This window comes from Natator depressus, chromosome 15, assembly GCF_965152275.1.
Source record: "Natator depressus isolate rNatDep1 chromosome 15, rNatDep2.hap1, whole genome shotgun sequence".
Taxonomy (NCBI): Eukaryota; Metazoa; Chordata; order Testudines; family Cheloniidae; genus Natator; species Natator depressus.
Window position 1 is genome coordinate 9,433,282 of NC_134248.1, and position 27,751 is coordinate 9,461,032.

The 27,751-nt window shown below is 43.1% G+C and overlaps 2 protein-coding genes across 3 annotated transcripts in view; one reads left to right on the forward strand and one right to left on the reverse strand.

Moving 5' to 3' along the window:
• Positions 1–2,509, reverse strand: part of TAOK3 (TAO kinase 3) — a 139,257-nt gene extending 136,748 nt beyond the window's left edge. Inside the window, exon 1 of the mRNA XM_074973022.1 lies at positions 2,326–2,509. The gene's annotated coding sequence lies outside the window, so the exon portion shown is untranslated. The remainder of the gene's footprint in view (positions 1–2,325) is intronic.
• Positions 2,510–9,588: 7,079 nt separating this feature from the next.
• The window catches only part of SUDS3 (SDS3 homolog, SIN3A corepressor complex component), a 29,504-nt gene continuing 11,341 nt past the window's right edge, over positions 9,589–27,751 (forward strand). Inside the window, exons 1-9 of one of the 2 annotated variants that reach the window (XM_074972706.1) lie at positions 9,589–9,769; positions 12,173–12,242; positions 13,472–13,527; positions 14,272–14,343; positions 16,953–16,972; positions 17,639–17,795; positions 23,635–23,730; positions 26,453–26,514; positions 27,478–27,499. In XM_074972706.1, coding sequence (XP_074828807.1) covers positions 9,604–9,769; positions 12,173–12,242; positions 13,472–13,527; positions 14,272–14,343; positions 16,953–16,972; positions 17,639–17,795; positions 23,635–23,730; positions 26,453–26,514; positions 27,478–27,499 — 721 coding nt within the window. In that variant the 5' untranslated portion in view covers positions 9,589–9,603. The remainder of the gene's footprint in view (positions 9,770–12,172; positions 12,243–13,471; positions 13,528–14,271; positions 14,344–16,952; positions 16,973–17,638; positions 17,796–23,634; positions 23,731–26,452; positions 26,515–27,477; positions 27,500–27,751) is intronic. The other variant, XM_074972707.1, reaches the window with a different exon arrangement.

Here is a 27,751-nt window from a genome sequence, read left to right on the forward strand (position 1 = left end):
TATTTGTAATATAAAGTTGTTGCTAAATGATAGTTTAGCAACAACACATGGAAATATTTAATATAAAGTAAAACCTTCACAATCTGAACTTCCTTTATCCAAAACTTGGTCATGACCTCAGTTTTCAGGTAAGCATAACTTAGTTAATTGTTTCCCCCACAGCTGCTCCAGTTCTTCACCCACACTTTCCACCTCAGGCATCTTCTCTTCCACTTGAAATAACCCCATCTGTGGAGTTTCTGAGCAAGACATATGAGCTGAGGACAGTTCACCATATAAAGACCGACATGCTGAAGTCCTGCAAAAGCTCCACAACTTCCTCAAGGCTAGGTGATATCTCTGGGCAGTGATCAGGGTTCTTTTAATAAGAAAGTTGGTATGCAAGTATATGTCTATAGGTGCGTAAGCATGGTATCTGGCCAGGAAGTTTGGAAGGCTACACACAGATTAAGAAACCATGCGTACACAACTCAAAATCTGTTAAGTCAACTATCCCAATTACCTAATACTTTCAGGTGTCCCTGAAGACTAGGTAAGCAAGGTTCTGCAGTGTTTTCTGTCACTGAAATTAGTGTGGTGGTGGTGGGGTTGTCTAGAAATATGGACTTTTGACCAAATTTTGTAACAAACCCTAAATGCTGTTGATTATTTTTTGATCTGTGGATACTGGAAGATGCTTTGTTTTGTTAAGAAAAATACAAACAAAATTCTGTCACTTCAGATGTGGTCAGCACCAGAAAGCTGTTATGTCTGAAAAGCTACAGAGCTGCTGCTACCTATTACCAAAACGTGATATCACTGAGGCAGAGAACCAGCTGAGAAGGATATGCAACAGTAACTTTCTGAATTGTACAAGACTGTGTACTGCATAGCTTTCCTGTATCTCTGCTTCACTGCCTCTCATCTCCTCAAATCTCAGCTGAAAACACACAGATTATCTCCCTTGGTTTTGCTATTTAATTTCTATCCTTCTCGGTTACTGTTTAACCCTAACTATATTACTTAACTCCACAGCATACTGGAGAATACACCTTCTGCAAAGACACTATATCTAAAGTTACATTGGATTTGACAGTGGGGGGGGGGGGGAGAAGGGGGTTATTCTTTAAGAGCCCTTTCTCCCCATAACACTTTTCTTTTAGTACCAGCAGTGACTGGTACTTCCACCCTGTCAACGTACACAATAAAAAGGCTAAGTTAAAAGCCAAGTGAATGCTTCTTTGTGCACTACCATTCTGAAATATATATATTTATTTGGTAGTCCATATATAAGAGAGAGAGAGAATTTCTAAAGCATCAGTCTTTTATAGATCTTAAGCTATTTTACAAAAGACGAAGAATTAGTCTTCACAACACCCCTGAGAAACAGATATTTGTCTCGTTAAACATACGTGGAAACTGAGACACAAACAACTTCCTTAAGGTCACGCAGCAGCCTAGACAGTGTCACAGCCTGGACCCAGATCTCCTGATCCCCAGTCCCATCGCTCATCCACAACACAATTCTTCGTCCTTAAGAATGGGACCTCCGTAATCCTCGGCTTTGGATTTTAACACACAGCTAACCTCCCCTACCTGCTGTATTCCTTTCCTCGCCGTCACTACTTCATCATCCAGCCTGCCAGGGACAAGAGCTGGCCCAAAGAGCTGGCCCGGGGGACCACGCTCCACCACCCCAGAGCAGCAGGGACGAGCGTCTGACGGTGGTTTCCTTTAACGTTTCCGGAGCCGTTTCTTCGGACGGCACTCTTCCCCTCCGGCCGCGCCAGGCGGTGACAGCGCCGAGAGAGGGGCCGCGTACCGCCCCGCACCCAGGCGCCACACGTGCCTTCCCGGGCAGCCCGCCCCGGGCAGCGGGAGCGCAGAGCAAACACGCCGCGGGGCCCCCGTGACTTCCCACGCGGCGGGGGGGTAGCGACGCGCACGTCCCGGCCGGCTCGGCGGGCCCGGGGCTGGGCACTGGAGCTACGCCGGTGCCTGCCCGGGGCTCAGCCCGGGGCGCTCCAGGCGGCCCGGCCCGCACACGGCGGGGCAGCGCCGGCCCCCGCCCGGCTCGGTGGCGGGGCCCGCCGGCTCCTGCCCCCCGCCCCCGCCCCCGCCCCGAGCAGCCCGGGGCTACCCTCGCTCAGCCCCGCGGGCGGCGGCTCGGGGCACGGCCGGCCGCTGCTCGCACGGGGTCCCGCTCCGGGCCGCCCCCTGCCCAACTGGGAGCGCGTCCCGTACCGCCCCCCGGGGCAGCCGGGGGCGAGAGGCGGCGGCAGCCACCCCCAGCCGCGCCGCTTCCCCTCCCCGAGCGCGCTCGTGGCCAGGGCGCCTCCCTCTCACCTGGTACCAGGGGCCGTGCGGCCGCCGTAGCTCGGCGCTGTCCGGCGGCTGGCTCCGTCCCGGGGCCCCGCTCCCTCTGCTCCGCTTCCTGCCACGGACCCCGCTGCTGCCGCTACCCGAGGTGCGGCTCCTGCCAGGCGCGGCCAATCGCTCGGCTGCCTCGGCGCTCAGCTCTTAAGTCTGGTCAGTCACTTGGGCGAGCCGGGAGATCGGCGCTCGGCTACGCAGCCTGCCCACTCAGACCAACAAGGGCCGATGGGGCGGGGAATGGATCGGCGTCCGACTAACCAGCGGCTTCCACAGACCTAGGGGGGTGGGGATTGGCGCTCCACTACGCGACCTTAATCGACCAGATCTGTGGGACTGACCCGGGAGGTTTTTGGAGGAAACGGATCGGAGATCGATTCATAAACCTGTCGCTTCAAGCTATAGGGCCGGCGTACCTGGTTCCGCGCTTGATTAACCACCCTGATCACTCAGCGCAGCTCGGGCCCTGACTGGTCGAGGAGGGATCGGCGCTCGATTGGAATCACTCTGGGGCAGCGGGAGGCGGTTAACCCTTTGTGGGGAGAGTGACTCTCCCTTCCCAGGCGGGGCTCGAATGGGGGCGGGGAGTCAATTCCCCCGGGCAGAGCTCGCATGGGGGGCGGGCCGTTTAAAGGGGGCGCGTCCTAACCCCCCCTCCGCCGGCTGGGCTTACACCGGGGGAAGGCGGGGTCTCCGCTTCACCCACCCCTTCCATGGCTGGCTGCGTCCCAGCCGGGAGGATGAGCCGCGTCTGCCGCCCCGCCGGGGTTCGCAGCCGCACGCACGGGTCAGGCCTGCCGGGGGCGCCCCGGGCCCCCTTGGTTTCCCCCCACATCGCTTTCAGGAGCGGCGGCGCGTCACGGGGGTTGAAACCCACCCTGCAACCCACCTGGGCGCTGTGGCTGAACCAGGCCATTGAAAGAAGAGCTCTCAGGGTGAGGGTTTCCTAAGGGAGGCATGTGACTACAAACCAGCCCTTTCCAGCACCCGTCCTAGGCGTTCAGGGGCTGCGTTGTCTGCAGCCGGACTCGCAGCCGGGACAGCTGAACTGGTGATAGCCCTGGTGAGAATTTTCCCTAAAATTCCCTTTAAGTGACAAGGCCAATGGGCAAACTATGACTTTTACGGCAGACTCGCAACTTGTTGACACCATTATTTTAAAAAAAGAAAAGGAGGACTTGTGGCACCTTAGAGACTAACCAATTTATTTGAGGATAAGCTTTTGTGAGCTACAGCTGTAGCTCACGAAAGCTTATGCTCAAATAAATTGGTTAGTCTCTAAGGTGCCACAAGTCCTCCTTTTCTTTTTGCGAATACAGACTAACACGGCTGCTACTCTGAAACCTGTCATTATTTTAAAATGTTTATAGGCCACCTCTGTTGAAGAATTTGGATCCCAAACTAAAACCACATTGCTCTAAATCACTTTAACCAGTTTAAGTGCCTCTGCCTTAGGAGTTTGCACCTGTATAGCTAGGTCAATTTTTTAGTTACACTATTAGTGCTTTCTAATACACACAAGGTTTAACACAAATGTATATGAAAAACTGGAAATAGGTCAGGTGAAGGAGGAGGGATTACTGACATAACAAGGGGGAGAGAAACTGCTTGGAAAGGTGGATTAGAAGGCAGAGTTCACAGGATAAGGACAGAGAGTCTTCCAAGTATAAAAAGGGGTGTGGTAGAAGGTGCACAGTCAAGAGTGGTAAAGGAGACAAAAGAAACAATAGATCTGATAGGATTATGATGAGTAGAAGTACCCTAGTGAAGGTAGAAGTGGGAGCAAGATGAAGGAGATTCACAACATCATTTCTATTTCTCAGTTACAGAATTTTTTTCATAGCTCTTTCAGTAGGATCTGTATATAGCCTTTCATTCTTCCTGGCTGTAAAGGTCCACAGTAGCTCCAAGCAATCTCTGTCACTGGTCTCTGTCCACAGCTCTACTCAGGCTCCTTTCCCAGACAAGACCTGATAACTACAGTTGTCCCTCACCCCGCCTACCCACCATCACACCCCCACAGAACAAAAATTCCATACCACCCTTATCTCACTCACTACTATGGTGCTTTGGCTTTTACATCCTGTGTCTTCTCCCAGCAGGCTTTGCTCTCAGCCTAGCATCACCTGGTCCTTTGGGACTAGAAGTCCCAGGATGCCTGACCAACAGCAGGCTACAATGGTGTGCTAGGCATTTGAGAGCCAGTAGGGTATGTTACAGATTTTCTGCTTACAACCATTTCATTCATACGACAAATGTATAGAATCCATCTCTGTTCATAATCCTGGCTTCAACCTTGACAGGTTGTTTTGGTTTTTTTTAGTGCCAACATGTTGATTTTTTTTACATGCTGTGAGCATGAGTTCTGTATCATGGCTACTCTGTGACTGATAATAGCTGACATTGAGAAGTCAGAACAAAGAAATCTTTCATCAAATAAAGGAATGTGCATAAACAAAGTAAGTGAGCCTGTGATGGGGGGAAAAGACCTTTGATAGAAACGTGGGCTATGTGCAGTAGTTTGAGTAAGAGGCATGAAAGCTCTTGGGGCGTGGACAGTTAAGCTGCTGCATCTGCAAGGAAAACATAGCATTCCTTAAAGCTAACCCTCCTCCCTTGGGTTCCTACTGAATGCCTGAGAGATGAGAGCATGGGGTGTCTCCACAAGACTAATGCTAAACATGAGCAGTCTGGCACAGAGGGAGCACTACAGCAAGTGAGAGTTGGGTTTTGATCACTGAAAACTTTTGCCTCAGCAATTATACTGAGTACACTACAAAGAAATGTGTGTGATGTTGTATTGGTAAATATAACCAGAACTTTGTAGGACATGTAAAAAGACAACTTTCTTCACGGAAAGAAGAACCAATCTGCCTCAGACAAAGGGCAGTTGTTGAAGGAGTGTGTCACAGGGTGACTGGCCCTTTAAGGAGTCCTGCTTTCAGCCTCACTTGTGTCTAGTTTACCTCTCAGTCCAGGAGTGAAGTGATGGGGGGGCATGTGACTAAAAACAAGGCTTGCTGGGGGATATAAGGGCACCCTGAGTTGTCTTAAGGGATATACTTAAAGAAGATGGTTGGTTGTATGACTTGCTCCTTACAGAAGATGCGGGGAATGTAAGTTTGTACGGGATATGAGTGGTGGAGCATGTGCCTACCAGCCAGCCAAGATAAAGGTCTCAGTAGGGACTGGGTTAAGAATACAAGTACTCCTTTTCTTTTTATATCTAGGGCTGTGTCCCAGCAGGAAGCTAGGTGGAAGTGATCTTGCTTTGAAGTTTATCAGACTCCCAGAAAGGGAGGATTATTGTGAACCCCTACAAAGTGAAGTTTGATTAAGTGGAGAAGGGAAACTGAGGCAGTAAAGGTACCCAGAGACAGAGTGGGTAAAGTATCTGTTACACATAAGATGTCACAAAGATGTTGAAGAGGGATGATGAATCAGAGAGAGGCAAGAAGTCTGACTCCTGGGACGTCGGAAGGCATTTCAAGCATTAGGAAGGTGGTGTAATTCTATTAATAACTCTAAAATAGTAATATTTACAGGGGTGTTTTCACATAAGACTCTCATAGTACTTTCATGTACAGTACTACAGGCATACATCGCCACTGAAATACGGCCATCTCTTGGTTGGAATACAACAACCATGTAGTGCACAGAATGCTGTGAAACACCAGAGAGAGGGAAGCTTTGGCCAAGACACAAAACCGCACGGAATCTCCCAAAGATACATAAAGCTGAAAAGATCTGTTTTTAAGGTCTCGTATAAAAGAGCCACATGTGCTAAACTGTACAGTATTCCATTTCTCTACTGCAGAAGAACCAAAGGTGAGCTACTGTTGCTGAATGTTATGGAGAAATGCCACAGAGCTGAGTGTAGGACCTTGCAAGCTCAGCCAATAATATTTACTTACATTCATTCTCAAGTGTGCAAGTCAACATTTGTTAATGTTTGCAAGGAGAGAAAATCCTTGGCTTGAATGTGTAATAAAAGGGTAAAGCATTACACATATTCAATTGTTATACTCATTCTGTTCATAATAATGGGAAGAACCTGATGACCTTGACGGCTTGTCAGAACCCAGGTTTACTAGTTTTGGCTCACTCTGCAAGGCTTTTGTATGTCATCATTCCTTTAATTTTAGTATTCCTTCTCCTGGTTGGAGGTTTACACTAGGTGGGACACTGATGTTTCAGTGACTCAACATCCAGTGACTTTGGGGGAACATATTGTGGCAAATGTGGTAAGTGCTCAGTTGCAGCTCTGCTAGGTACCATACAAGACAATCAATACCGTTTAGGAGTTTTGTTCTCACATAAAAGGACTAAACCAGATTAAATCTTGTTTTTATCATACTCATGCTAATTGGGGGTCAAAGCATCACATCTTTAATCCTGCAATTAGCTCTGTGCAGACCAAAGTGCCTGCCTCTGTGGATGTGATAGCTGGGTCTGTGGGAAGGGTATTTGGAATATTCAGAAATTAGAAGACTGATATGCTCTGAAAGATGCTAATGATTTATAATGGATTAAACCCACTCCTGCCATGTATTTATGGAAGCTGTTATTCATAGGTGTGATGTAGCTATGTCAGTTAATGGATGTGACATCCCAACACAGTGACAGCTTGTCAATGACACAGGAGGGTGAGTGTGTGATAAGTAGACAGGAAAAGGAGGAAAGAATGGGAGAGATGCCCTGCCCTTTCACTTCAGTCCTCATTCCTATAACACCCTGCTCAGTACATGATCCTGAGTAGCTGATGATGAGCAGAACCAGATCATCAAAATCATTGTGGTTTGTGCCATAGATGTTAAAACAACCACTAGAGTGAATGAGGGAATCATACTCATTTTCCATTGGGCCAGAGAGGAGGTGAACCCATCCCTCCAGATCTGAGAAGCCCGGCAGAGACCTTCTCCCCAGCTGAAAAGTAAACGTCCTGGGGCAGGAGCATTGCAACCCGTGGACAAGGGAAGTGTCTGAATCTGAAGTATGTAACAATGCGTGTTTTATACACTGGTAGAAAAACAAGCCACAGCTGAATCGCTTTACACAAGCTGTTAGGAAGTACGAGGCAAGAGGATCCTTGACAGCTCTTATGCGCCCTCTGTTGTCTCCCTCCAAGTAGTATGGGAGATTTTACTTTTATGTGGCAGGTGCTCTCACTGTAGATCCCAAAGCATTTTAAGAACCAGGCCTTAGTGCCATACAAAAACTGCTCCTGTTTAAAAGTGTTTTTTTTTAAATCACATTTAAATGGTGCAAACCCCTTTGTGAACACAATTAAATTGCTATAAGCAAGTTACAAACAGATCTAGCTTAAGTTGGTCAGTTACCAAATTAAGCTAAATTGATAGCTGTATACATACAGACACTGAATGCAGCTCCCTCCGAGGTACCAGTCTCCTGCTGCAGTCTTAGCTTCCTCCCATGACATTTTGATAGCTTTTTCAATTCTGCTTTTGTTGTGCACTTCCATGTTAACCTTGGTCTACCTCATTGCCTCTTGCCCGGGGGGTTCCTGTCCAATGCCTGTCTTGCTATGTTTTTCAGGTCTTTACTCCATGTGTGTCCTAGCCATCTCCATTTTATTTCCATAATTTCCTGTCCTACCAGTTTGTTTCATACAGAATTTTTTGTCATTTTATTTTCTAGCCATCTGATACCGAGGACTTTCTGAGGCAGCTATTTATGAAAACTTGGAGTTTAGATAGTAAGATCTTAATAAGCCTCCAAGTTTCAGTGCCATATAGTAATAACTTTACAACATAAAAATATTTGAAGTGTAGTTTGGAGTCAGGATTTCTGTTTCTCCAGATCAGCTACAGAGGAATGTCAGGCTTCTGTTAAAAGTCTGTTTTATTAATCTCTCCTCATATGGCAGCGATTCCATACCCCTAATCATTTTTGTTGCCCTTTTCTGAACCTTTTCCAATTCTAATAGATCTTTTTTGAGATGGAGCGACCACATCTGTACACAGTATTCAAGATGTGGGCGTATCATGGATTTATATAGAGGCAGTATGATACTTTCTGTCTTACTATCTATCCCTTTCTTAATGATTCCCAACATCTTGTTCGCTTTTTTGACAGCTGCTGTACATTGAGTGGATGTTTTCAGAGAACTATCCACAATGACTCCAAGATTTCTTTCTTGAGTGGTAACGGCTAATTTAGACCCCATCATTTTATATGTATAGTTGGGACTATGTTTTCCAATGTGCATTGCTTTGCATTTATCAACATTGAATTTCATCTGCCATTTTGTTGTCCAGTCACCCAGTTTTGAGAGATCTTTTTCTAGCTCTTCGCAGTTTGCCTGGGACTTAACTATCTTGATTAGTTTTGTATCATCTGCAAATGTTGCCACCTCACTGTTTACCCCTTTTGCCAGATCATTAAGGAATACGTTGAACAGTACTGATCCCAGTACAGACCCCTGGGGGACACCACTATTTACCTCTCTCCATTCTGAGTATTGACCATTATACCTACCCTTTGTTTCCTATATTTTAACCAGTGACTTTGAGCCACGAGAGCACCTTCCCTCTTATCCCACAACAGCTTACTTTGTTTAAGAGCCTTTGGTGAGGGGCCTTGTCAAAGGCTTTCTGAAAATCTACGTACGCTACAGCCACTTTTTAGAGTAGCAGCCGTGTTAGTCTCTAGCCACAAAAAGAACAGGAGGACTTGTGGCACCTTAGAGACTAACAAATTTATTTGAGCATCAGCTTCCGTGGGCTACAGCTCACTTCATCACCGGACCCCAAATCACATTCCTCCACCTGTCTGACAGGTCTGCTCTTTACTAGGTTCAACCACTTTGCCGGGCACTGAAGTCAGGCTTGCTGGATCCGCCTCAGACTGAGTCCGGCCCTCCACCCGCCCAGTCGCTACCCGACCCTGGATCCAGACCCGGCCCGGGATCTGCCCCCTCCCCTGACTGGGGCCCGCCCAGGCTCCGCCCGTCGCTCGAGCTAGCCCAGGTTTCGAACCTGCCGCTCCCAAAGCGAGGGGCCCAGAGCTCAGCCCCGCCCCCTCCGTCCCAGCCCGAGCACCTGACTCCTCCCATTTCTCCCCGGATGTAGGTGTCCTGCGCATCCGCCTGCGCGAGGCCCCGCCTAGGCAGCTCCTGGGACCCGGAAGTGGCGCGCTGAGGTCCTCGGCCAGCTGCCGCCGAGCCCGAGTCCCGGCTGAGGCGGCGGGAGCAGGAGAGTCCGAGTTCCGGGCGGGCCGCGTCCCGCCGCTATGAGCGCGGCCGGGCTGGTGTCTCCCGCGCCCCCGGCCCCTGTCCCGGCGGGGCTGCCCCCCGCCGCGCTGCCCCCCGGCCCCGAGTACTACGAGGAGGAGGAGCTGGAGAGCGCCGAGGAGGAGGACGGCGAGCGCAGCGGCCGGGCCCGGGACTCCGACGAGGGTGAGTGGCTCCCCCCCCGCCCCCGCCCTCCTCACAGCGGGCAGAGGGAGGCGGGGGGAGGGTCGGGGCGCAGGTGGGAGGGGGCCCAGGGTCGGGGGCGAAGTGGGGAAGGGGGTGGGGTGTACCAGGAGATGGCGTTCAGTAGTTTGACGGCTTGGCAGGTGGCTAAGCTGCCCGAGGTGGGGGGAGGGTGCCTGGGTGATCTTGGGGAGTAGGAATGTGTGGCAGAGGAAATCCAGGGGGTTACTGCAATAGTGGGAGAGGAGGAAGTTTGGGTGAGGAATTGATTTAACAGCTTGGTGGAGAAGGGAATGAGTTCAGGTGAACTGGGATAAAAGAGGCAGTAGAGAGTGTTTGGAGAGGAGGTTGGAGACTCAGGGGCATGGGGTGAGATGAGTTAGATGGAGAAAATGATCCAGGACAAGAGGAAGTTAGCTGGGTTATTGGGATAAAGAGATGGGAAAAGAGAAATAGAGAAGTGATGGAAAAGAGAATTGGAAGAGGGACTCCAGTACGATCAGAAAAGGTACTGGGGTAGAGGAGGGGTTTAATGGGGCACACTGAGAAGAGGTGGTTGGGGGGAGAGGAATAGTGAAAGGACAAAGTAAGAACATGGCAGTTGGGGTGGCATTTGGCTTTGTTTCAGTGGTATAAAAGTAACAAAAGAAGAGGCGGTATTCCAGGGGTTGGGAAGAAAGGGTATGTGTGGGGGTACAGAGGGATGAAATTAGGGAGTATAATAAGAGAAATGGGTCATAGAAGGTTAGGGGAGGGACTCTTGGTAGATACAAGGGGAAGAAGAGGGAGGAAGAAATGAGCCATGCACAATGTTGAGAGAGACTCTTGGGGTGACAGGGAGGAGATGATGCTGTGAAAGGGAATCATCTGCTTTGTGCTCTCATTTCTTCATATTTCAGTTTAAGGCGAGTTGCTTTAAGCATCTTATTGTGGCATATCATGAAAGCATTAGTGCGTTCAAGGCTTTTCTGAAGTCTTGATATTCTGGGGTGGGGAAGGTGAGGGTGTTTTTAAGGACTCTTCATCTTCTCTGAATAGTCCTTCCCTTTTGATGTTTAGAGTTGTCATAAATCATTTTAAACACACCCAGTGTGGCTAAAATTTATTGTGATGTGTTTGAATTAAAATACCAAGGCTTCATCAGTTTATCTTAGGAGATGTGGCCCTCTCTAGCATGGTCTGCTGTAGCTATCTCTTTGACTGATACCTTATTTGATACATTGAGTTTTATCTTAACACAAGGAACCTGAAGTGTTTGGTATTTTAAGGAAGAAATCTGAGAAGGGCAGATGGAATTAGAGACTGAAGTTCCAAGTCCACACAATAGCTAATGTACTGGCAGTGCAGGCTTTCCAGCTCTACCCTTCCAATGAGTCTAATCCCTGACTTGACCGGATGAACTCTAGGAGTGAGAAGGTAGTTAACTGTTCCCATTCAGTCTTTAAAGACAAAATTTAGAGGAGCTGCAGAGAATTTGTAATGCGGCATTAACCTGTTTTATCAGTGTCCGACAAATCTGTGGTAATAGTCTTTCTTATATGGAGATACTGGAGTACACATCTGAGAAGACTAGGTGAAATAACATTACTTTAATTATATCTTCAGTGGGCCCCGTGTTTCTGTTGCAAACCACTGCGGAACTTAGTATAATTATCACTCTGCTTTGTAAAAAGAAAAGGAGTACTTGTGGCACCTTAGAGACTAACAAATTTATTTGAGCATAAGCTTTCGTGAGCTACAGCTCACTTCGTCGGATGGACTGAATGCATCTGACGAAGTGAGCTGCAGCTCACGAAAGCTTATGCTCAAATAAATTTGTTAGTCTCTGAGGTGCCACAAGTACTCCTTTTCTTTTTGCGAATACAGACTAATACGGCTGCTACTCTGAAACTCTGCTTTGTAGTGCTGTAGGTCAAGATAAAGGTGTATTGATACAGTTATATGGGAGTTAAGGATTGAAGCAGCAGGTCAGGGTTAAAGCTATAAGGAGGAATCCTGCAAAGCACTGCTGGTGTTCTGCCTGGTTCAATTAATGATGTCAAGCCCTTGCATTTAAAAGTGCAAAAATAACTTGATTTCATCCAAAAAATGGAGTGGAGTGGGTGGGAGGAAATCACAGGGGTATCCTATGTCAAAAACTGATTCTTTTTGATATACTACCAAGGTTCCTTTTAAATGTTTGAGCGCCCATCTTGAACAGCTTATATGTGTAGGAAACGTGTACGATGGTTTGAATCACCTCCAAAATTGAAAATGTCAAAATATATCCTTTCTTTGGCTGCACTAAATTAATTTGGAATAACTGCACGTGTGCCACAATCACTCATTTCTTTAAAAATGATTTGATTTGTTTGGTGTTATCAAATTTCTCTTCCCCTTGTTCAGATACTGAGGATGCTAGTGAAACTGACTTGGCAAAGCATGATGAAGAGGACTATGTAGAAATGAAAGAACAGTAAGTAAGGTCCCCCTTCCTCCTCAACCAAAAACATTTTCTGGCGTCCAAGAGGCTGGGCTACGTTACAAAGTTGGCTTAAGTACATCACTTGGCTGTGAAAAATTTCATGCCCTGTATGATGTAATTAAGCCGCCCTAAGCCCTGGTGTAGTCGTTGCTATGTCAGTGGAAGAATTCTTCTCTTGATCTAGCTACTGCCTCTTGGAGAGGTGGATTTACTACCATGACGGAAAACCCCTTCCGTCACTGTAGTAAGTATATACACTACAGCATTACAACGGCGCAGCTGTGCACACTGTAACATTTCTAGCGTACACATATCCTGAGATTTTTTAACTCTAAGATAGAGGCTGACATTCTGATTGCATAGTGCCTCGCCCAACGGGGATAGCTAACTATATTGGACTCATTAGGATTCTCTTTTGCCCCACATAAAAACTACTTAACCTGTTCAAGAACCTGCGCACTGGCTACTCTCCTTCTGGACAAAAGGAGGTGGATGTGACTTTCCTGGAGACATCCAACTATGATCCCTATATTGTCCAGAAGGCCATACTTGGTACCTCCCAAACAAAGAAGACACCCACTTCATGTTCTTGCATAGTACAATACCAACAACGATAGCCCAGTAAGCCAGACTTTTTGGACTCTCAGAGCCTAGTAAAACAGCTTTTCTTGATCTTTAAATGCATTGTAGCATTCAGTAGTCTCTCACTAGTTGACAAAGATGTTTTATGCTTGGCAGGAAGGATGAACTTAGGTTAAAACCACAGATCTTCGAGGCAGGAGATTAAAGTTCTGTTCGTGGCTTGCCACAGTTTTACTCTTAACTTCTGTTGCATGGGTATTGGGGAAGACTTACTCTAAAGCCAAGACTCATAAGGCATGGAAGTAGCCCCTTCCTACAGATGGGGAACTGGGGAACAAAGATTGAGACTTGCCAGAAGTTAAGATGGCAAAATGATTCTGTGGTACTGTTCTTAATATCAGTGGAGCAAAACATCTTGCAACAGTTATTTCTGAGGTTCCCAGCATAACCTTTTTTGGTTTATTTTATAATTAAGTGGCAGTACAGATTTTAAATTGAAGAATACTTCCTCTTGTAAAAGTCTTTTCAGGAGGACCTCTTTACTTGGTGAGAAAATGAAATGGATTTATTCACCTAAGCAGGTGGTGAAACAAACAGTGTGGTTGACCTGTTTATGTAATATTGCCCTCTCTTTGCAGGATGTATCAGGACAAACTGGCATCTCTTAAGAGGCAGTTACAGCAATTGCAGGAAGGTAGGGTTTAAAATTAGTAGGTTTTTTTCTGACCATAAAATTTTCAGTTTCTAAAAAGTGTCTAAGTGGAAGCGAGAAATGACCATAGTAATGTCCTGAAAGTGTTGTCCATAGAAGATGGACACACTGTTTTGTTCTGTGTGCAGTAGAACGAGGGCTTGAAATTATGTTTACATTTTAGTGAAAAAGTCCCTTTCTTCAATACTTTCACTTGTGAGATGGTTTTGCAATTAAATGAGGTGTCGGAAATGTGAGGGCTTGTGTTTCACCTAATCGTGGTAGGGTTTTTAAATGAGATGTACCTCATAGCCCTCTAGAAAAATGTCTCTTGAGACCGTGACCATGAGGAAAAGTTGCTGTTAGAGCTCATGGGTCTTCTTACACAACTTCATTCTTCACTGTTATAATCCATACTTCCTATGTATCTCCCTTTCTGTATGTGATGTGCCTTTGGCAGCTTCCCGCCTTTGAGAGACTGCAGGATACCTCTCACACACTTATGACTCTACTTACAAAACAAATTCAGCCATCTCCTGCCATGCACACAAAGTGGATGGTGCTGCTACATAAATATTCTGGCTGGTTTTTGGGAAGCAGGGTAGCAGTCTTCTATTTAGGCTTTTTTCCTCAATAAATGTATACTTTATCTGAAATGCTAAATTTACCTAGAAAGTATGGACTATCTAAGATTCAGTATTAGAAAACAGTATGATCTTATGGCAATCTGCAATTTATTTCAATTAGGTACTTTGCAAGAATATCAAAAAAGAATGAAAAAACTGGATCAGCAGTACAAGGAACGGATACGGAATGCAGGTGAGCTGGATTTTTGTTTTAAAAAATAATGCACGCAAAGAACCTTTGACTTATGTAGGTGCCTCACAGATGAGAATCACACCCAAGAAACATGACATGGATTCAATCCTAGGAGAACAGGGTTGGCAGGAGCCAAAGATTCTCCAGTCTTTCACTCTTTTTGGTGATGCTAAATGGCTTCTTTGCTGAGTATGCATAAGGCATAACAGAATCCATCATGCTTTTCTGCAGGTGTATTGGCTAACTATAATATGTTTATCAGTAAACAGCAGTTTTGACTAGGCACTTGTATGCCTACAGTTCAAGTAATAAGATCTCATAGTCTAATATGACCTCTTGTAAATTATAGTATTTAACTTCTTTTAATTGTTCTTTCAATCACCGTCTTTCAAGCCTCCTGCTGTAGTGATTCCTTCCAACAAGAGGGGCATGCAATGGGGGCTAGACAGCTTCCTGAAGAGCTCACTGCTTGTCCTTTGGAATTGGTTAGAGACTTTGCTCTAGGGCAGCTTTGTCCTACATGATTGTGGGGGCTGGGCTTGCTGCTTGTTAATCACACCGCAGCTTACTGGCCTAGGATCAAAGGACCGAATTAGTCTCCAGGTACCTACTGCTTGACCATGAGGCCAGTAGCAGTGCTACTTTAATTGTGAAGCTGTTGATAGGACGCTCAGTAAATCTTTCTATGTAAAACTTCGTGTATCAAAGCCTGCTAATGTAATTCAAAATTCCCCGTAGCAGTTATGGGAAGTTGTCAGGGAAACAGGCTGCCATACGGTCTTCCAATGTGTGCTTCTAGAGTGAGTAGTTGAGAAATTAAATTAGCTCTTGTTCACTCATTCCTATGTAGCTTTTTATCTTCCACTTAATTAGAGATGCTTTCTCAGAAGGGAATGTGTGGGAGTCAGAAATGAAAATGTAGCAGTGTTCTTCCACCCTTCAGCAGTGAGGGATAAAACCTTGTAATGCTGTACAGATACCTAGGCCATTTTGCACTGCAGTGTGTTTATACTGTGGGTTCTGATATCACTGTTTAAAAGCCACTAACAAATCTCAGGTGAACACTGACCATCATATGAATGGTGCACTACCAATGTTTCTAGGACTGTATTTGTCCCCTCAAAGAATTTGCCAGTGAAACTTGAACTGGACTTATCTCTTCCTTGTGCTCTCTACAGGAATTTCTCTTCAAGCATAAAAGATGAATTTGATGTAGTTTAGAATTGGACTCAAGTACTATTTTTATGTTCTTTGTAATCTGTTAACGTCAGACTAAACTGCAGTGTACCCTGGGCTGGCAGGGATCAATGAGATCTTTGCTGTAGTGGCAGAGTTCTTCCATTGCGGGATAGATGGTGTTAATTTTCATGCTTGTGATAAAATTCCTACTGCCAACTACAGCAATATTGGAAGGGTGGCAACTGAAATTGTGTTCTTGCCTGTCTGCATTTTTATTTGTCTCTGTCTAATATGTACAAAATTCTCAATTCTTTGGACTTGCATTTTTTTTATTTCTGTAAAAGAAGCATTCGTTCCTTATCTAAGCTTTCATTGCAAAGCCCTTAAGAAATCAAAAGACTGGCCTTAATTGCACAGTTGTCATTTCTGGCCTTGAAACAAATTTTTATATGCCATCTTTATGTGGCTTCCTGATGCATATAAATTCTTACCTAAAATAGATCACAAATATAATTCTCTAATTATAGTTCTGTTCAGAACTTACCTATTGTTCCTAGCTCTTGCTGCTTGCCAGAGGTTGAAGATGACAATTATCAATATTTGATACAGTGAAGTAAGGACTGATCAATAGCCTTAGTTTACTTTGAATTTGTTATCACAGTCTTGAGTAAAATCCTCATTTTGGGACGCACATCGTCCAGTAATCCTGCTCAGTTTGAAGTTGGTGAGAATTTTGCCACTGATTTCATTAAGAGCAGGACTGCTGCACTTATAGGCAATACTCTTCCCTGGCCTCAATGTATGAACTGAATTATGTAATTGAGACAGGATATAGTTTGCTTTCTGTGGTGCATTAATATGCTCCTCATCTGCTGTGGGGCAGTTAACCTCATGTCTGTTAACTCAAATTGATGAAAGGGCTTTTCTGCCAGAGAAGTGCAGCTGAAGCAATGACAGCTGGGCCTAGTGAAATCTGTTTAAACCATGGTTCTTTGCAGAACATTCATCTGGCATTGTCAGCTGCATCTTTCAAGTTTTCATTTAATCTGGAAAGCTAAATCTAGTGCCAACTTTTTAAATAACATCTTAAGCTAGAAAAATTCCCAACTGCCTTTTAAATGCCATTAAACATGGCAGCTTGGCCCAACAGAAATGGATCAGAAATAGGACACTGCTCTACCACCTGTGGTTTAAATACACCTACAAAAAGTCAGCCTATAATATACTTTTACAGAAATTTTGGCACATGTATGCTGGAATCAACAAAGTAGAACTATGAAATGTGCATCAGAATGGGATAGGTATGTACACTGTTTACTCCACCTTTTTTTGGCTGCAAAACCGAGTTACTTAGTAAGGCAAGTTGTTGTTGTGTGTCTTGTAAGGATAACAAAGTGATGCTAACTAGACCTGTATTTTTTGTCTTTCAGAACTCTTCCTCCAGCTGGAAGTAAGTGTTCATGTGTTCTTAGCTTCTAGAAATAAAATATCAGTCTGTTTTTTAAGCCTAGTATCTTATCACATGGTAGCTCATGTTCGTTTTTTTTTCCAGGAAATCTATGTAGAGGTTTTCTTTATTTAAAATTGATTACCATAGCTGAGATATAGTATAAACTGCCATCGATACCACTACTCAAGTAACTCCTGAAGATTGTTTAAAAAAAATTAAACGGTCACTAAAAATAGCCATTTGTGGGATTTTTTTTTTTACATTAGGTATGTATTTTGGTAAATCACTTAACTTGTCTTCCTTCATTTAACCTACCTGCAAAATGGATAAATTATACTAATTGTATAATATTGAGGATTGCTCTGTTAAAGAACTTTGTGATATTTGAGTTAGGTGTTATGAAGCATTACAAAAGAAGATTTATTTAATATGAGTAGCACAACTATTGCCAGTGTAGTCATTTGCTTTATTGTTCATTTTCTTAAGCATTTTTCAGCTGGTCATAGAAATGTTGATATACCTTTTAAAACGTAAGCTGACTATGGCTGCTCTACTCCAAAACTAATCAGTCCTTGTTAGCATTAGTTCCCCTTTCCACTTGTAGTGTACATCCTGGTCATTAGGCTTCTCTTCCTTAATCCTCTGTTTCTTTTTGGCTTGCATTAGACAGAGCAGGTGGAGAGAAATTATATCAAAGAGAAGAAGGCAGCAGTGAAGGAGTTCGAAGATAAGAAAATTGAGTTGAAGGAAAATCTGATTGCTGAATTAGAAGAGAAGAAGAAGATGATTGAGAATGAAAAGCTAACCATGGAGCTAACAGGAGGTAAAACAAGATAAGCATCTGTCTCTTCTCTCTCCAAAAATGAGACCTAAGCACAGGGGTTCTCAAACTGGGAGTTGGGACCCCTCAGGGGGTCGTGAGGTTATTACATGGGGGGTCGTGAGCTGTCAGCCTCCACCCGAAACCCCGCTTTGCCTCCAGCATTTCTAATGGTGTTATAAATTAAAAACACTTTTTTTATATATTTAAGGGGGGGGGGGTCACACTCAGCAGCTTGCTATATGAAAGGGGTCACCAGTACACAAGTTTGAGAACCACTGCCTAAGCACTTTTCAGAAAACTTAAGTTTCCTTTCAGTCTCTGATCGGCAATAGGATTCAAAACCTAATTCGTTTCTGAATGCTCAAACTAATGGATCAATATAGTTAAATTTGAGGACTTTTATAGTTTTGTAGAATTATTTGATTGTTTCAGGATTTATCTAGAATTGCATTGACTTTGTTCTTGTTTAGCAGAACACGTTGCAAAATTTGACGTGTGGTGTTACACCGCTCTTGCTACACTACCATTCCACAGCTTGGATACCTTGTAACTTGATCTGAATGGAGCTTTACTTTGTTTTAGGTAGAGTCTAGGGGTTATTTAACAGAAAATTTAAAAAATCTGGATACTTACAGGGAGAGCATTACAGTTCTTTGTAGCATTTGGTCTACTAGAATGACCAAAGCTATTAAGTTACAAGAGTGACCAGAGCCTATATGGTTCTGCATCTCTTCTGTGTCCATTTCTGTATCTAGGGTAAGGTGTTTTTTTATGTTGTTTTGGGGCAGTGCAGCACTTCTGTAGCTGCCTGGTGAGAATTCTTTCTTGACTATGGAATTCCAGTGATCACCCGCTCTGAAAGGAGCATGTAAAACTTCGTAGTTTTATTTCTGTATTGGAACTGGAGCCAGAGACTGGGACTGAGTTTGAGACTTACGGAGAAAAGGGTTGACTGTTTTCCACATGCAACCAGTAGTGTGGTGTAATGCTCAAAAAGGGTAACATTTTTTTCTCCCCTGTAAACTAAAAAACTCCAGTTTGATAGAAAATCTTTTTGCCCAGAATGTGCCACAGCATCCATTTATCCCTTTCTGAGGCTCCTCCCTTTTATTAGTGTAAAGGGCAGATGAGAAATTTTGTTGCACATTATTTGATTTGACAAACTTTCTGCTTATTGGGGTGTATGTGAGTGGACTGCGACTTCCTTATTAGAATATTTATATTACCATAGCATTCAACTGCTGTCAAGCAGGACCATGTGACTCAGCCAGTAACAAAACTTCAGCAGTAGTGTCAGCAGCCAGCTGGCTTCTATAGAAAAAAGCCAAGTTGTTGAAAGGCTCAGTACCTAGAGAAGAAACTTTAATAGGTACTTACAAGATCAAGTTTAACCAGAAATAAATGGTATAAGAGAGGGAAGCTGGCTCCTTTTAACTTAATTTTTTGCACCTATAAACACTGATGCCTTTGGGCTTCAACATGTAGAAAGGGGAAAACTGCCTGGTTGATTTTGTAGGATTCCTTTGGAACCCTGGAATGGTGGACATTAATTCACACTTTGTCTGAAGAGTGAGTCCCTGTGGTTGGCTTTTCAACTTTAACAGCAGCACAGCTTTAAGCTATAGGTCTTAAGTGTCTTTTTTGCATGTTTAAGATGTGTTTGATCTGGAATAATGGCAACTTATCTGTAAACCTAGTAAAGACCTCATGTATATCCCCGTAGCTTCTCTCATCATTTGCCTGTAGCGTGGTGACAATTGGAGCTAATGCATTATAACCATCTTTGTTACTGAACTCTTCTAGCGAACACACACCAGATGTTCATGGGTTTTTTCATTAGGCCACTGGGAAATGTCATCTCACGACCTCCCACTCCATCTGCGGGGAAGGGACTACTTCAGTACCTGAAGTCTGGCTGTTAAACTGTTGAGATGTGCCACATTGTTGCTCTATCCAGTCATGCCAGGATTTAATCTGGGTTCTGAGTTCTTTAGTAACAGATGCTAAAGAGGCAAACAATAAAGGTTGAAAAAGGCCATATGAAGCCAATAAAATAGATAAGGGGAAAATTTCATTTGTGTTCAGACTCTGGAAAATGGGCATTAAGTGGACAGTTTTTTTTTTCATGAAACCAATTGGTATCCTTGATGTAGAAAACATTGCCAAGGCAATAACTGACACAAATGAAGGTAGGTAGAAGGATAATTAGCCTACTTCACAGATGGTGCTATGAGATTGTACCAATGCTCTGGTCTTGCTTTTCTAATGAAGAGCAACTCCGTCACTTTATGGTGCGTCTGAGACAATATTGTGTTAAAAGGTGTCATTTACAGACCTCCCATCATAGTTTCTGCACAAGTTTGCAAACTTACAATTTTATTGTTGTTTAGGACTAAGAAATGAAGTCTGTGTGGATAGATCTGATGGCTTTTATGGCCAATGTTAGATTGAGCAGGTCACACAGAGCACTTTGTGTCTCATGGTATTCTACTTATTAACTAAAAATCTGGATAAAGATCCAAAGTAAGAGAAGCATTTAGACCATAATGCATTTTAAACTTGTGTACCGAAAGACGACACTTTGCTGCTGCTTATACTGTGTGGAAATTCTTTAATTTCCATGCAGCATCTGCTTTGTGTGCTAAGGGTTCCCTTCGTCTCCTATTTGAGTTAGCTTGGTGAATGGTCTAGCTGTAGCATACAGGGAGTGACTCTGTTACAGCTAAGAAGTTTAGAAAAGATATTGACTTAGCTAGAGGGAAGAGAGGGGAAACTCCTTTTCTAGCTCATCTGGTAAAAGGACCCATGCACATTAGTGTTACCATTAACTGGAAGATTTCATTGTTTTCCCGCTATAATGTAAATTAATTATAATTAAAGAGCTGAATGGATCCCACTCAATGTAGTAACTTTCTCATGCTTTTAGATTAATATAATCCGTGCCTCAGTGTCCTTTTTAGCTTTTAGTGTTAATACTTGCTAAATTCAGCTTTCAGTCATGGAGATTTCCTTTTGCCATCAACTCGTCAGTGAATGGCACTTTGTATTTTTAGCTTTTATCACAATATTCGTTTCCTTCATGTGCAGCATGGTGACACTCACTGATTTGAGATGAGGGGAGGTTTGATCCCTGTTTTGAACATGCGTAACTGCTCTAAGAGTTCGCATCCTCAGGTAGTCTGGCTTTCAGAGATGGACAGGCAAGCTCTAAGCTGAATGTAGCTGTGGGCATATTTAAAGACTTGCCTAAATTCTCAGTATATTGAAAGAGCTCCGTATCTGAAAAACGGTTGAGTTAATTGCTTAAGAACATGTACAAAAAACTTAGCCTGATCCCTTAAACTGTTGAGCTCCTCTCTCTGAAGCCAACTTTCACATTTTTTAGATTGTCTTGCCATCCATGTGCTCTCGTGATTGTATTAGACACCCAAGTTATGCAGTGCGAAACCGTATGTCCTTTGGACATTTGAAGGCAGGCAGCATGGACTGTATGCCCTTTAGAACATGGGTTTACATGTCACTTGATACATTTCTCCATTGTTGCACAAACTTTTCACTTTTAGGTTCATAAGCCTAAGTAGACCAAGGAAGTTTTTTTTTTTCTTTCTTTTTCTTTCTGTGATGTGGTTGAGCACCGGGTTCCAATAGGAGTGTCTTTGTAACAGCAATGGTAACTGGATCTGCATGAACATCTGTGCAATTCCTCTGCCTACATATGATTGGTCAACGTTTGCATGTGGTGAAAACTTCAAGTGAGCGGTTTGGTACCATACCATGCTCCTGTCCCATCCCAGAGTTTGTTGCGCAGTATTTGAAATCTTAAGTACTACTGCTAGGCACTTGGTGTCCCTAGCTTCTGTTATGGTGTCCCTAGCCTCTGTTTGCCAGAAGCTGGGGTTGGGTGACAAGGCATGGATCACTTGATGATAACCTGTCTGTTCATTCCCTTTGGGGCACCTGCCATTGGCCACTGTCAGAGGACAGGATACTGGGCTTGATGGACCTTGGTCTGACCCAGTATGGCCATTCTTATGTTCTTGGCTGAGCTTTTCAGAGATCACTAGGGGATTTTGCACCACAATTCTCATGAATGTTAATGAAACAGTGGTTAAATCCTCTAGTTGGTTTTGAAAACCTTAGCCTCTATGTTGAAAACGGCTTAGTACTTAACAAAAGAATTAGACGTGTTGGATTAGAGTTTGAGAGATTTGTTAATGTTCTAACTTGATTTTTCCCAACCCTTTCCCTTTTATTTTGTGTATTTTGCTATCCAATAATAGGCTGACATACTCATTACTTTGAGTAGTATTTGATTTAAGAATAAAAGTGGGCTGTCATTTTACTTAGTTTTTATTGAGCTTCTATTTCAGAGGCAATAGTACGGACTCTTTTCCCGTTTGAATATGTCTGTCCTTGGGCTGAAGTTTAGCATGTTAATTTCAGCTTTATATGCTTATGGGCTGTGTAATTAGATTCCGTTTTTAGAGACACTGTTTAGGTACACCAGAGAGCACTGAATGTGGAGTAGTCTGCTTTTTGTGTGGGCTGCACAGTGTATTTTGTGGATGGTGAGAGATCTCACTCAGTACAAAATACTTGTGTAAATTTTTTTTTTTTTTCATTTGGGTGGGTTGGGGATGAAAAGGAGCCTCACTTCCACCTTGGTATGCTGAGGGCTTTTCTGTTCTTTCTGCTTTGCTGACTTTAACCTTTGTTACTAATTTGGAATTGAGAGTACCATTTTCCAGTCAAAGAGAACTGGCTGAGTTTCCATTTAGAAACAGTCAACATCAGCCATTAATTGGCAAAACAAACCGCTCTTAAAATCCTTCAGCAATATAGCCTTTCTCAGGAGGGAAGTTTATTTCTCTACTACATTCTCCTTTGTTCTGACTTGGGGCATCTTTATAAAATGACTTCTGTGTGGGGTCGTCTGGATTCAACAGATCAACAAAGAATAGTCGTGGACTCAGCCAAATCTCAGCTCAAGTAGTTACTCAGCTACCTAAAATTCTCCTTGCCATTTCAATTGGATAGGGGTGTTTTTCCAACTTTTTGTGCTAAAATGGTTCTATTCCATTGCCGTGTGCTGTAAAACAGCTGCTATGACTCACTCAAGAGGTGGCTGTGGTAGATGAAGCAAACTTTGTATATAGTTTGTGATCCTCTGGGATTAAATGTGTTCTGTGAATGTAAGACCAATTCAGTAGAAATTTGGCTCAATCAGTAGAGTTGCGGCACTAAAAAGCTACATTATAGCAGCCTCTCATGTACTGCTTCTCTTTACACCTCCAATATACCTTAGTGGTAAAAATTATTATTGGCAAAGTGACTTGTCTGTATTTGAGGCTGATGGCTTGCAAACTTGTGTTTTTTTTAAAAAAAAAATCTACCAGGCTTTGTTGTTAGTGCAAAAATATTTATAAACCAAACCCTTTATACATTCCAGTTAAATCTGGGCAAACAGATGTTTGATATTAATATCTCCAGAATGTATATATGTGCTGAGACCTTAAAGTAGCATCTTTCTGTAATTAGCTGTAAAACCCTGAAAATATGGTTGTATCACTTGGAGGTGGCATAGCCGTATCCTGACATCCATAATGCTGTATTTAACTCAGTAATCAAGAATTTTGGTGTTTTTTTTTTAATTCACTGCCACCAGTTTCAGCGTTTGCCAGTGCTGGTAACTCATGTTGAAAAATACAGTTCTCTATGTGAAGGAAAAAAGATGATTCTTCTTGTGCCTTGTATCAAATCTTGCTGCCTTTCTCATCTCCCTGTCATTCTTCAAAATCTTCTGTGGTCTTATCAGCTGTCCAACTTCATTATTCTGCAGATTCCATGGAAGTGAAACCTATCATGACAAGGAAATTGAGAAGGAGGCCAAATGACCCTGTTCCGATCCCGGATAAGAGACGAAAACCTGCCCCTGATATCCTTTTTACACAATCAGTCAAGTGCTATTTTACGAGTCTAGATTATTGCACATAGGGTACAGTATGTCAATAGTGCAGCACCCAGGAAAGAAAATTATAAACAAGGTATAAGGACCTGACTTAATCTGTCAGTCTAAGACATTTGGCAACGTAATCTGTCATGTCTAACCAGTGTTGAAGTAAGTAAACTTAGTATTTTGAGGTCACTTAACAGAAGACTATAACGAAAACCAGTTCTTAGGCCCAGTTTTTGAGCGTGGTGGCTTGACTACTTCGGGTTTTGTCAATAAAGATTGGGTTGTGAATTTCTGAAGTGGATTTGTTTTCAAAAGTAACCATCTCATGCCTTTAGAGTATGTCTACACTTGGGGTGAGGTTCCCATCTCACACGGACATACTTGCTGCCTGTCCTATTGTGGCTATGCTGCTATGTTTAGCGCCCTAGCTCTCATGTATGGGAGCTGGGACTCTCACCCCCAGCTCATAGTGTAGACATAGCCTTAAAGTAAGTAATCCCATAGACAGGACATGGTTTAAGATGGGAGGAAGGGGCTTTAACTCAAATAACTGACAAAATAGTTGAGAGGAAATTCAACTGTTCTTCCCCTTCATTTGATGTCTGAGAACTGCCATTCCACATCTACTCATCTAAGGAGATGTGTAGCGAAAACAAGGAATGCAAGACTTGCTACTGTAACTAAAATTGGAGAAAATCTTTCATGCCTTCATACAGCACAAAGGAGGGGAAAATACACTATCTTTATTCCCTTCAGAAGTCAGCTTTAATGGGCAGGTACCATCGCCTATATAAGTGTTTGCATGGTTCCCCTGCAGGTCTGACTACTTTTTTGAACCTTATATTTAATTGGAAAGTAAGCCAGGCACATCTATTTTTCAGAAGGCCAATAGAAAGAACCCCAAGCTTATTATTTAAATGGATTTTTTTTAACCCATATCATGACTTGTGGGAGTGACTCATGATTTCTGCATGCTCGTTCTAATTGAATATAACTGCAGGGGTCTCCTGCTTTGTTTGAACTACTCCTGCTAGATGTGTGTTTTTTTTATTTATTTATTTATTTATTTTAAAGAAGAGTAGATAGCATCCCTTATTTGCCATCATTCAAGGAAATCTGTCACAGACTTAATATTTTTCCCTGCTGCTGTGGAAATCACACTCTCATGTATAAAACTGTGGCTGCCAGCTTGGTTCCATATCTTGCCTAAGTTAAGCACTGCCTGCCTTCCTCACAGGGGAAGGGTTAATGCTAGCTGTACGCAGAAAGGTCAAAGTTTGTTTTTTGACTGGGTCCTGGATGCTACTGCACTAAAGCAGGGATGCAGCAAGTAGCCCATCAAAATCAGCATCCTGGAAGTGATGCCTCCTGTTCTTAAGTTGTTGTAAAATAGTTTTTTTTTTTTTTTTTTCCCCTTTTTGAATGGACAAGTCAATTTAAAAATTGACACTTCTGTCTGAGTGTTCTTACTTCTCAGTGTTAGAAGTAATGTGTAAATCACAGCTGGAAAAACTAAGGAAATTTTTCCTGTTTCTTCACTTTTTTTTGGTTACACAGACTGGGTATTTAGGTATTTTATAGAATCAGTTTTGTTTCTCATATACAGTTAGGTTCCCCTATTTTGTAATACCTCCATGCAGAGGGGAGCAATACACTAGAAAAAAAAGAGATGTCATTGTAAAACCAGAAAAACTGGCACTGGAAACTTGGCGTGCATGTAATGCTCTGAAATGCTTCTAATTGTATTTAATAATTGACTAGATTTCAGGTTGACGGTATTCCTTTTTATCTTCCTATCAGTTTTATTTTGTTTTGCCCCAAGATGCACTGGAGGTTCATATTTTCTATGCCTCTGCTCACACCCAGTGTGTGGGCTGCAGTGATGCCATTGTCCCCTCATTCTGTGGACGAGCAGAACACTGAACTCAGCTCTTCGTGAAATGTGAGGTGACAATGGGATCTTCTTGGAGCTCAAGTATTAGCTGGTATTCTTCTCCTACAGTGCAGGTCAGAAAAGATTGTGAAAATGTTACCGGTTGATGCCTTCACAGAGTAAATGTCAAGTGCTGGGTTTTTTTAAGCATTTTTTATTGATGAATTTGGTTATAATGATATGTTCTAGAATGTATGCAGTGTTGTAGCCCTGTCAGTCCCAGGATATTAGAGAGACAAAATGAGTAAGTAATATTTTTTACTGGACCAACTTCTGTTGGTGTGAGAGAGGCAAACTTTTGAGCTTACACAGAGCTCTTCTTCATGTCTGGGAAGTGTCTCAGGGTGCAAGTTTCCAAGACTTGAAGAAGAGCCCTGTGTAAGCTCGAAAGTCTGGGAAACTTACACCCTGAGACAGTTCCCAGACATGAAGAAGAGCTCTGTGTCAGCTCGAAAGCTTGTCTCTCTCGCCAACAGAAGTTGGTCCACTAAAATGTTACCTCACCCACCTTTTGTGTCTAATGTTCTAGAATAATTTTTGCAACAGAACTGTCAGTTGGCTACAGACTACATGAAGCCTTGAAGATGGCTGTGTAATAAATAGGTTTGTTTCTTTGATAGGACTCTTTGAGTATTAAGTTTTAGATGACTTTCTTGTAAAGTTCTGAGTTTGTGTTCTGGTCAAGTGAGAGGGAGGCCACTGGGGTGTTTGGTTTCTACCTTTGCTTGCCAAAAGTGTCTTGGTTACATATACCTTAATTCTGAATACCTCAGTTAAATTATCTGCTGACAGATGAACAGATAATGGAGGATTTGAGGACACTGAATAAGGTAGGTAATAGCCTCCTTCTTTTCAATGCTGAGAATTAAGTTTTTCTAGATCAAGCTATCTCCATATCTGGCTAATCAGTTGCTCCTTTTCATAATGCTGGGAAATTGTCACTTATGTAGCTATCCCATCCAAAGTAAGCTTTCTAGTCTGTACTCCACTGCTTAACATACCCAGGCTTGTCAAGATGGTGGTTCCTTCCCCCCGCATCCCATTCCAACAGGTTAGAATTAACCTTAATGAAATGGTATATATTTGATGTACTATTTGCACAAAACACAGTATATCTGATTCTAATAAAGTAGGAGGAATCGGAAGCGTTTTTCCTCCGTCTGGATTTACAGATACTGACACAAACTCCTGTCAGATCTCAGATCTTAAAACAAAAGTCACGTGTTTCCCTCTTTCTCTGTAATGCATCTCAGCTTTGTTTCATGTCATAGGATGCTGGCTGGGTGAGGTGGGAAGGTGTACCTCTGTATATAAAAGGTTTGTCTCTTCCAGACCTGTTATCTGTTTTGCCAGATCTCCATCAGGGTCCCCATATGGGCTTGTTAAAGCTATGCAAGATGATGGAGTGAGTTTTCAGTGTTCTCGTCAATGAGGCCTATTTTAGAACAGTTTACTCCAAGCCTGAACAGAACACTCTGAAGATGAGGGGAGGGTGTGAAATGGAGTTTGGTTTTTGGTTTGTTTGTTTTGGTGAATTACTTGAAGTGAGAGGAGAACTTCATTTTCCAGATTTTGTCTCATGATGCTGATGTTCTGTGTTGAGCTTCTTTACTGTTCGTGATTTAATGTTCTGGATTCTAGTTATAACTAATAACATTACTTACAATTTTACATTCCAATTCTTTTTGAATCTTTTCATTTGTCACAATTCCTTTTTCAGACTAATGCTTTTATGATACCACAAGTTGCATTTCAAATGTCTAAAATTGCTTTGTTCTTCTCTTTTCTGGTAGCTTAAATCACCCAAGAGACCAGGTAAGTGCACAATGATATTAATATTGGGGTACAAATCATGTTCTCTCAAGCATACATGAATCTTGTTGGAGACTTGTAGCAGTCTTTAAATTGGAACTTCTTTTAGTCTCTGTGGTTAGCCATCCAATGAGAATTACTGGCAGTTCTGCTGCTTCCAAACTGCCATCTTACTTTTTTATAAAACGAGCATTATGAATAGTGAAATATGATTGTGCAGGTGTCTGCCTGTTTAAATGTAGGATTCAGGAATCG